The sequence below is a fragment of the Falco cherrug genome, chromosome 16 (assembly GCF_023634085.1).
Source record: "Falco cherrug isolate bFalChe1 chromosome 16, bFalChe1.pri, whole genome shotgun sequence".
Classification (NCBI taxonomy): Eukaryota; Metazoa; Chordata; class Aves; order Falconiformes; family Falconidae; genus Falco; species Falco cherrug.
In genome coordinates, this window is record NC_073712.1 from 10,142,545 (window position 1) to 10,152,755 (window position 10,211).

The 10,211-nt window shown below is 54.5% G+C and overlaps 1 protein-coding gene across 1 annotated transcript; it reads right to left on the bottom strand.

Annotated features, from left to right (window-relative positions):
- Positions 1-758: 758 nt before the first annotated feature.
- LOC129737506 (ubiquitin carboxyl-terminal hydrolase 42-like) lies at positions 759-9,269 on the bottom strand. The gene is made up of 12 exons (XM_055728327.1): positions 9,083-9,269; positions 8,526-8,636; positions 8,348-8,450; positions 8,135-8,202; positions 7,902-7,972; positions 7,273-7,355; positions 6,929-7,037; positions 6,451-6,591; positions 6,153-6,253; positions 5,231-5,369; positions 1,428-1,536; positions 759-814 (listed from the first exon to the last, which is right to left on the bottom strand). The coding sequence occupies exons 1-12, from the start codon at positions 9,267-9,269 to the stop codon at positions 759-761; spliced, it is 1,278 nt and encodes a 425-aa protein (XP_055584302.1).
- Positions 9,270-10,211: the final 942 nt, after the last annotated feature.

Here is a 10,211-nt window from a genome sequence, read left to right on the forward strand (position 1 = left end):
TTGAACGGTGGAGCATGTTGATAGGTCACAGGTTTTTTCTTTTCCTTCCCTCACAAAATTCCACTGTGTTTTGATAGTAAGTGAAACCACATATATTTCAATGTGTTTTCTCGTTTGGTAGTTTTTGCCTAACATATGGGATCTCCAGGTTTAAACCCTGGTGCAAGAAAACCCCAACAAGGTCACATGTCTGGAATAAAGGTTTGCAAGTCTGGGGTATACCGTGGTTCTATTCCACGACTCACAACTAATTGTTCACAAACAATTCCTGAGGAGAGTATTCTCATGGGGTAAGGGATTTATTTCCTGTGTTTCAACTCTATTATCTGTATTGGACAAAAAGTGTTTAAGGGACCAAGCCCCTACCCCATTTGTTAGGCATTTGAATATGCCAACCCGGGGACAACAAGACTTTGTGTTTGTGGTGTATGGATTAACTGTGGCGTCTCAATACATACTGGATCCCCCCTTTGCAAGGGGTCCAAGTCCCCTGCCCAGTAGGCATCTCATTGAGGGGCCCACCAGGACCTCCTCTGCCAAGCTGCTTTCCAGCAAGGTGACCCCTGACTGTGCCGGGGCCTGGGCTTGTTCCTCCACAGGCACCAGACTCGGCACTTGTTGGACTTGATGAGGTTTCTGCCGGCCCCTTTCTCCAGCCCAGCCCGATCCCCACACGCCACCGACTGTGGTACCAGGCACCCCCACCCCCTGTTTTGTGGGTGCAAGCCGTGCCCAATGCCTGCTTGTCCCCACTGGGTTCAGGCACTCAGAGTGACACAGCCCCAGCTGTGGGACGGATGGATGAGCCCCAGCACTAGGATAGAAAAAAGACTGAACATTTCAGATGGGGGGCAGCCCAGGGGGTTCCCAGCCCTGCACCCTGCCAGCTGCTCACTGGCAGGGAAACCCATTGCTCTTCTGGGAGCAGCGCTGCCACCACGGGGGCTTGCAGAAGTGGATGCAGTGGGGCCAGCAGTCGCATCTCCACCGAGCCTTTGGGCAGCCCCACAGCCAGGAGCAGCCGTCCTGCAGGCACAGTCCTGCCTGGCACAGTCCTGAGGCCACCTGCCCACGTGCCCTGCCCACGGGCTCCCGGTGCTGGGGCCTGGGCTCTGCTGGGGTGCTCCTGCCCGGCCCCACATGGATGGTGCTGCCCAGGCCCATGGAGCTCATTCTGCCTGGTGCCAAGGGGCTCCTCTTCGTCACCCCCACCGGGCTCCTTCTGCCCATCTGCACAGGGCTGCTTCTGCTTGGCACCGTGTCCTGCCCTTGGTCTTTGTCCCCATCTGCTGTCTTCCCTGAGTCTACATCTGCCCCCAGCAGCTCCACTCAAAGGCCCTGGGGCACCCTCTGGGCTGCAGCAGGCCTGGTTAGAGCTGCTCCTCTTTCCTGGCGGGGGGAAGGAGGGCACTGCAGGGGGGTCCCACCACAGGCTTCCTTTCGCAACTTGGCCATCATCATTTGCAAAAACTTTTTGTACTGCTTGGTCACTATGATGGTGTCCTGGACGATGCGGATGAGCTCCTTGGCGAGGTTCTGTGTAACCACAGCTATGGCTGAGGGGCTACTGGGTGTGGCTTCACATGGATGGGGCTCTGTGCTGTTTCCCTGACATCCATGAGGAACTCCTGCTGAGTCCTGGCCAGGGGCGATTCCCAGCTTCCCCACTGGCACCGAGTGGCCCTGAGGGACTGGGAATGTGCTATGCAGGTTAGTGCCACTGGCTGTACCATCACAGCAGGCCAGTGGTCTGGGACGCGGTAGAGGGAGCCCAGGGTAGAGGAGCTACTGCATGACAGGGAGGGCAGCAGGGCCTGTGGGGACTGGTGGTCCCTCCGTAGAACATCTGCACTTGCCCTGCAGTATAGGATGGGGAAGAGAGAGAAGGCTGTTGCCCTGCAGTGCTCATGCACATCTGCAAGCCCACGTGTGGAGTTCCAATTTCTGCTAGTGAGGACTGGCAGGTTTCTTGGACAGGGAGACTGGGAGGGCAGTCAGACGTTGGGTTGCCTGAGGATCCTGACATCTTCTTCCTCAACCAAAGTGCCACAAGTCCCAGAATCACACAGTGGTCATTGTTGGAGGGAACCTCCGGAGATTATCTAGTCCACCCCCGTGTAAAAGCAGGCTGTGCTAGAGCAGGTTGCACAAAATTCTGTGCAGGTGGCATTGGAATGTCTCCAGAGGCCTCTCTGGGCAGCTTGTGCCAGTGATGTTAGTTGGAGTGCTGTGTGAGGGTCCCTGCGCTGCTGGGGGGCAGTGCCTGTACCAGCTGCAACATCAAGGCACTGCAAAGGGGCAGGGAGATGATGAGCACAACAAGCCCATGCCACGCTCCCTGCCCCCCACACATCACAGTGCCTGTTGCCAGGTCCCTGATGGCTGTGGAGGCCACCTGGCCCTGGGCACCCTCTGCCCCAGGGTGCGCTGGAGCTGTCTTTGCCCTGGAGTTGTCTTAGGCTCGCTCTAGTCCACCCAGGATGCCTCCTGAGCCCTTCCTTGCACCCCAGACCCCTCTGCAGGGACTCTAGCACCAAAAGAAAGCCCACTGGACTCGGGGCCTGGACCCTAGATTCGACCATTCCCCTTGAGTCTCCACGGCACTCCTCCATAGGTGTCTGTAATGCCCCAGAGCCTTGTGTAGCTCTCTAGCCAGATCATGGGAGCCCTCCTGAGGCAGTCAGGGTGACCCAGGCACTCTGTTTGTCCCACAGTCCCCCAAGGAGCCCTGCAGGGTCCCTCTGGCCCCCTTAGCGCCTCTGTACTCTGCCTGGAAAAATTGCTGAGCGCGTCATGGTGCAGGGACATGGCGGAGCAGTCAAAGCAGCTGCTGTGCTTTCACTGGGTACCTGGAGACCCATGGGACAAAGTTACGATGGACTCTCCTCTAACTTCTCCCCTCCATTGTTCACTCTATAAGCATCATGGTACATTGCATATTCATTGTTATACACAGGCTTGGCTTGTGTATGCTGAAGGAGGTCTGGACTAGATGAGGTCCCAGTCAGCCCCTCTCTCCAGCCTGCCCAGGTCCCTTGGGATGGCACCACGATGCCCTGGCCTAAGTGCCGCTCCTCCCGCTTTGGTGTCATTTACCAAAGTGAGGGTGCCCTCTGCCCCATCGTGGAGACCATTAATTAAGGAAGGTGTCAAAGAGGTTTGCAGCCAGTACTGACCCCTGGTGCCACCGCTAGTTCCTGGCCTCACACCAGACTTGGTGCCACCGAGCAGCACCCGCTGGGCCCGGCTGTTCAGTCCTTTTCAGTCCTGCTCGCTGTCGGCTCACCTAGTCCTTTTCCATTTGAGTGACTTGAACTCCATGTTTAAAAGGAAGAGATGTCAAGAGGGGCCCATGCAAGCACACAGCTTTCAAAACCCCGTGGCATAAACTTCCCACACTGGGTATTTCCACCAACTCCCCCAAAACCTAGAGAAGTACATGCCCCCTCAGTGACTTGTGCAAGGCCAACAACTGCTTTTAATTCTGGCTTTGGCTTCTCTGCCGGTGGGTTCCAAATGAGTGTTGTTTTTGCAAGGTGATCCCCAAAGCTGAAGAGAGATTAAAGCTCTTCATCGATGGTCCTGTGGGCAGGTGGGCCAGCTGGTGGAGCTGTCCCAGTCTCTGGAAGCTCCCTCTGAGCTCTTGGTGACCACAGGCAGCACTGGGAGGAGGGACAGGGTGGGCTGCTGGTGCTTTTTGTGCAGCTTGTTCAAAGTTGGAGTCACTTGCGGTGCTTCCTGGATCTTCCTCCTCCTCCTCCTCTCTGATTTTCCATGATACAGATGCTGTGCTCCACGCTCATCCAGGGTTGCAAACCGCCCGTGTCTCCACCACAGCACCCTGAGTATTTCTCTCAGCTGCATCTGTAGTGCACTGAAACCCTCCTCCTCCTCCTTGCTGAGTGGTGGTACTCTGTGTACTCCACAAACCAGCTGCCCAGATCATAGCCACGCCGTGGGGATCTGCTCCGCTCTCTCTGCCTCAGCAGGCTTTTCTCTCCAGCAGCCCTGGGTGCAAGAGGTGACTCGGAAGAACTGTTGGAAAGCTCTTGAGTTGTGTCAATCCTGGGAGCATGACGATGCCTTGGAGGACTCGTTCTCCTCCTCTTTGATGACTGGTGGTACTCTCTGTGCTCCACTAATTGGCTGCAGAGATCATAGCTGCGCCGTGGGGATCTGATCTCTCTCTGCCTCAGCAGGGTTTGCTCCCGAGTAGCGCTGGGTGCAGAATTTTGGGAGCTGCCGTTAGAGGTCCCTGGAGTTGCGTTATCATTGGGAGCATGGTCATAACTTGGAGGAGTTGTTGTTCTCCGCCTTGCTGAGGGGGGGTACTCTTTGTACTCCACAAACCGGCTGCGGAGACCATAGCCACGCCGTGGAGATCTGCTCCGCTCTCTCTTCCTCACCAGGGTTTGCTCCCGAGCATCCCTGGGTGCAGAATACTGGGAGCTGCCACTGGAGTGCCCTGGAACTGGGTTATCATTGGGAGCGTGGTCACGACTTGGGAGACTTGTTCTCCTCGTCCTCCTTGCTGAGTGGTCATAATCCATGGTGTGCACGAACCAGCTGCGGAGATTGTTTCCCCACTGTGGGGACCTGCTCCGGGTCCTCTCCCTGGCACTGTTCCTCTGGCAGCGGGAAGAAGCGCTGAATCCGTGCTCCTCTTTGTCATCATGTTCTCGTACACTGCGAAGTGCACAGTGTCTTGATTGACACCAGTCTGGGCATGCAGCTTTTTGTCTAGCCAGCAGCCTTCCACAGCCACAGAAGAAGCGATGCAAGCGTGAGCCCATGTAGGAGGCGATGCTGAGCCCGCCTGCCCAGAGGGGCCACAGCCAGCCTGCAGCTGCCTCCCATGGACCTGTTGCAGTTAGCTGGTTGGTGCTGGCTCCTGTGAAGGAGCTGCTGTCCTCTGGAGTGTCCTCCGTGCTCGTCGCCATGTCCTGCCAAGAGAGCTGTGAAAAGGTCCTGTCCTTTCCTCCTGAAAGGACCAGAGCAGTGGGGAACCCCCAGAGCTCTCTGAGGGGACAGCTAAAGACCTTCCAAAGGCCCTCCTGGACGGCTTGCAAAGGCACATAAGTAGGATGGATCTAGGTGGGATGCTTTGAGTGGGAGCAGTGTTGCAGCCGTGAAGAGAGCTGCAGTGTGTGGGGGCATGGAGAGCAATGCCAAGACCCCAGAAAGAAATCCACATTGCATCTGGTGCCCTGACCCACCTCCCCGGGGTTACCTTAGTCCAACGAGGCTGATCCCGTGGTCCCACAGGACCCGTCTGCTGGCTGCTGGTCCCCCACTGATTGAGGAAGGAGCGGGCATATGATCCTCTTGGTGAGGATGAAATCTGCTGACTGATTTGCAAATCAGAGCATCTGCAGGAGAAAAAGAACAAACAAGGATCAATGTTTGTTTAGAGCTGCTTTTGCAGCCCCCTCTGGGGTTCACTCATTTACTTGGAGTGGTTTCTATGACAGAGAGAAGACATGTCAAGACAAGAATATGGGAAATTCAGTTGGGGTCTTCCCACTAGGTCTGCCCCTGTCACAGCAAGACCTCGCCTTCATACCCCCTACAGCCTCCATTTCATAGAATCATAGCATCACAGGATGGTTTGGCTTGGAAGGGACCTTAACGGTCATCTAGTTCCAATCAACTGACATGGGCAGGGGCACCTTCCAACAGACCAGGTTGCTCAAAGCCCTGTCCAGCCTGGCCTTGAACACTTCCAGGGACGGGGCATCCACAGCTTCTCTGGGCAACCTCTGCCAGTGTCTCTCCACGTTCACCGTAAACAAGTTCTTCCTAAGATAGACTCTAAATCTACCCTCTTGAAGTTTAAAACTGCTGCCCCTCACCCAATCACTACACATCCTGATCAGGAGTCCCCCAAATCTTCCCTGTAGGCCGCTTTAGGGACTCTTCTCTGTATCAAACAGCTACAGAGAGCAGACAAGTAGCAGTTTACATCGGGGCAGCAGCCTAAAGCCCAGCAAGGGAAGGGAAGTACTGACGGGGGGCAGTTCACGTTGGACAGCACTGAATGATGCGGGTAGTAACTGTCTGCAGGGACAGAAAGACTCGGGAGGATCGGAAGGAAAATAGCCAAACTGGGAAAGGGAAATGCATTCTCGGCACATTTTGGTAGTGGCTATTACCTGACATAGAAAAGTAAATAGGCTTGCTGCGCAAGAACTGTGTTTATGTCGCAACGATCCACCAACGTATCGTCCATCTGGTACCACAGTCCATCGCTGGCCTGTAAATAAAGGCAATGATATCAGGAGATATCATTCTCCAGAAAAACACAGGCAGCAAACTACAGAAGCAAGAGTCCACCAGTGCAAATCCAATGCAGCCAGTAAGGAGACGTTCTCCCCCAGAACCTTGGCTGCCAGAAAAGTTTCCCTTCCCCAGCACACATTCTTCCCCGCGACAAAGGAAGTGGCTCTTTACCTTTGTGTAGCAGAAATAGTGTCCTGCCTGAGAGCTGCCACCGCTGTGCACCAGGACAGCGTATAAGGCGTAGAGGAGCGGTTCTGCAGCTCCCTGAGACAAGTATGGCCGGAGATCCAAGTACTGGGGATACTGCACAAACTGCGGAGAGACCAAGAGAGCTCAGGAAGGATACTGCCATACCACGTGAAAAAGCCTGCCAAGACCAGGGCCCAGCCATGTTAAAATACATCTCTGGGGCTCATCAACACTTCTTGTCCCTGAAGCAGCAGGTGATGCCTTGGGTGGCAGGAAACTGTTCTCGGCCAGACCAGCTCTGTCGCAGCAGAGCATGTGCTTGCCTTGCCACAGGAGCTCTCCTCTCCCCAGAAGGGAACACCAAAAGCTCCACCTGAACAGCTTGTGACAGAGCATCCTGCTTTGGGAAATCTCCTGCTCCAGGACGAGAAAGAGAGTTGCCCTCCAATTGCGTACACACCTTGCCGATCTTCTTGCCATAGAAATCAAAGCGTTTCAGGCACAGCGTGAGCACCCTGGGCGCGCGATCGATTGTAAACCTCTTGAGGGCAGTAACCATCTCGTCACACCTTGAAAGCAAGCAGAGAGCCAAGCACTGAAATGAACCCTAGCTTGCCCCACTGTGGCCGGACAACCGTAGCCATCTCACACGTCCTCACGCCATTTCAAGACTCTTCAGAACCATTAGGCCATAAGAAAGAAAAGCTGTGCCTCCTGATTGTACATCGAACCTCCTGAGGCTCGATGACAGGCAGCATCTCCACACAGGCACAAGTCTTAATCTGGTGTTAGACATCCTCTTACCTGCTACATTGAAAGCTGTTTTCACCAGCCAGCCGCTCAGGTTTGACAAAGTCCTCCAGAGATGCAGTGACAGATGAGGCTGCCTGGAGGGGTGAGAAAGGAGAGCTCTGAGCTGGGAGAAATGCCCTTGCTCAAGCACTCAGGAGGAGTTGCCCACAAGACCCAGGTGGATGACGCTGAGGAGACCCACCGTGACCCTGCAAAGGGTGGCCAGAGGGAGGAGGAAAGAGGTTATGATGCCAACCATTTCCCTCCCTTCCCAGAGATTCCCGGCTGACACTATCAAGAGCTACCTCGCTGTGCCACCGCTCATTTCAGCTGCCGATAGTGTGCAGCATCATCAGGAATGAAAACAACACGAGCTGTCAGCCTAGGAGCCAGGTGGGTGTTGGGGGAGGGCAAAGAGAAGGTGGCTGAGAGTCCCTCAGTGCAGAGAGAATAATGCGTGCTTGTCCAGCACCTACAGGGAGACCGCTGCCATGGCCTTTGCAGGACACCTCCCATACCACTTCCCACCTCCCACCAAGCTCTCCTGTGTTCACAGTGCACTTTTCAAGGCCAGCTGCACACATTCTGGGAAGCCACAAGGAGCTTGGGATGTCTTGAAGCACAGTGAGAAACCCTCTTACTTCGATATCCAAAGGCACATCCAGGAAGGCCTCGCAGGAATCCGAAACTGCTTTGCAGCTGCAGCACATGACTGGAAGGCAAACGGAAATGCTCATCAACAGGCAAAGTCAATTGACTGTGCCCGTTTATGCTCTTCATCCCTACTCCAGCCAGCCCCACGCTCAGCTGTTTCTCACAGGCACACAGCAGGGCACAGGCAAGTGTAAGGAGAGCAACAGTTGTGGAAACATACCTCTGGACCTCAGGAAGCCCCCAAATGTTTGATGGACAATGGTAGTATATTGAGAAGAGATGTCCCAGCTGGAAGGAAATGGTAAGGCAGAGAGTTATCTCCTCCAAGAGTTTTCCTGTGCCTGAAAGCCCTGGGCATAGCCTTTCCTTGATGGGGTACGTCAAGGAGGCCAAAACGCTGGGCAACTTTGAAAGGTCATTTGTTTGTGCTTACGCGCTGCTTCCAGCCAGACAAGCTCTCTGCATGGCAGTGACAGTACAGCATAAGAAGTCGTGGGCGTCTTCCTGCATGCCAAGCATGAAATGTCCTCCAATTCCTAATCAAGAGGAAGGTAGTACTTCAGTCCTCTACCAACAGAGGAAAGCACATCAAAGTAGCTGAGGTGACCTACGTGGGAGGGCATTGATGACGTCCCTGGGCTGGATGGCACAGGCTGAGGTGGACAAGGCATCGTTAACGTGCGCTTCCATGATGCACATCATGCAGAAGCCTTGCTGGCGACCTGAAGAGGGAGGGAGGGAGGGAAGCAAGCCAGTCAGGTTAGGCAAAGAGCCATTGAATGGGAAACCTCATGGAGATCTTGGAGTTGTCCTAGACAGTGTCCTAGTCCTCCCCAGGTGCCAACGGCCCAGTATGCCCAGGACATCTCAGTACACAGAAAACATTCTTGAGAGGGATGCTTCACTGACAGAAGTTTTCTGTGCAACCAGCAGATAGAGTTTAACCTGCAGGAATCGGGAACAACACCCGGGACTAGAAAGAGGCGTCTGTGAGAGTGAACACACCTTGATAGGACAAGCGGCTTCTAGGCTTGAGTGTTCCAAGAACACCAGCTTGGGGGCAGCTGACAAAGAAGGGCTGCTTTTCTCCTACATCCTGTTACAGGTTCTGGGGATGCTTGGGAAGTGCCCAGGAGACTGACAAGGAGATCTTCCTAAAAGTACTCACAGGAGTCGCTGTGCTCATGAGAGAGCAGGTAGTTGGCAAGAGGGGGTGTGTACGTCAGGCACTGCAGCACGGAGTTGAGGAAGCACGTATTGTCCACGTTGTAGAGGCCTGCTCCAGCTTTCTGCCTTTGCTGCCAGTCCATGCAAATCTTCTCCGGGGGAAAGAGGATCCTTTGTGGTGGAGCCATTCCCTCGGCAACGACTGCAGGGAAATGATGGTTTTGTTGCACAGAAGCGTATCTGAAAAGCCAAGTTCTCTGCAGGAGCACCCAGGAAAAACAGCTCCAACCTCCAAGCCAGAACAGGGGAAACCCAGCGCTGCCTGTGATATCTACTGCTTGGAAAAGGTTTGGGAAAAGCCTGTTCACCTCCTTCTTTTGCTGGAAATCCAATAAACCCACACTCTGATTTCTGGGCTCGGGATACCCGCCTTTCCATCTAGAGTCTTGGAGGATCAGGTCAAGCCTTCCCTTTTTCTGACTGTCACTTGACGAAAACAAGCAGGCACCAAGCCCAGAAGGGAACCCTACTGATGTCAATTTGTTCTACGAGCAATGTCATCTTCCAAATGCTTGTGTAGAATGGCAGAGGAAGGACAAAATGACCAATTGCTGCGTCCAATCAAAAAACCCTGGGTAGGCCTGGCTGCTCTTAGGAAACACCCCAGAATTCCCTCGAGGTTGTCCCCACATCAGCATTCCAGGATGGAGCAGCAGCTGTGCCCATTGCATTTGGGGGCTCACAAAGCCCAAGGCTGCTGGTGAAGCTGTTACTCACAGGAGTTGTTTCCCATTGTGGCCGTGGCTCCTCTCAGGAGCAGAGCAGGAAGCTTTGGCTGGCAAAGAATGTCCAGATGCGACCCAGAAAGAGAAGATCAGCACCAATACCGTCACCTGGTTGCAATGAAGAAAGTGGAGCTCAAGAAAATCATTCAAGCACCAAAACCCCCAGAGGCCAGCAGTCACCATCAAACGTGTTCCAGTGGTCATTTTAACTGCCTGTAGCGACTGTTGGCAGCAGAGCCCTCTGGCTCTCCAGCCCACATTTGCCCACCCTGTCCTGCAGGAGTGGCGGCCTTTTGGCCGCTCCTTTAACGGTTGCCTTTGCTGGGCTGTGTTTCTGGTCTCCCT

Excerpts from the sequence above, each read along its gene's own strand:
- LOC129737506 (XM_055728327.1), bottom strand. The coding sequence starts at position 9,269 with ATGGCTCCACCACAAAGGATCCTCTTTCCCCCGGAGAAGATTTGCATG. Across the intron at positions 6,254-6,450 it reads ACTATTTCTGCTACACAAAG|GCCAGCGATGGACTGTGGTA; the intron begins GTAAAGAGCCAC and ends CTTTATTTACAG. Across the intron at positions 815-1,427 it reads GTTGCGAAAGGAAGCCTGTG|TGCTGGGGCTCATCCATCCG; the intron begins GTGGGACCCCCC and ends TTTCTATCCTAG.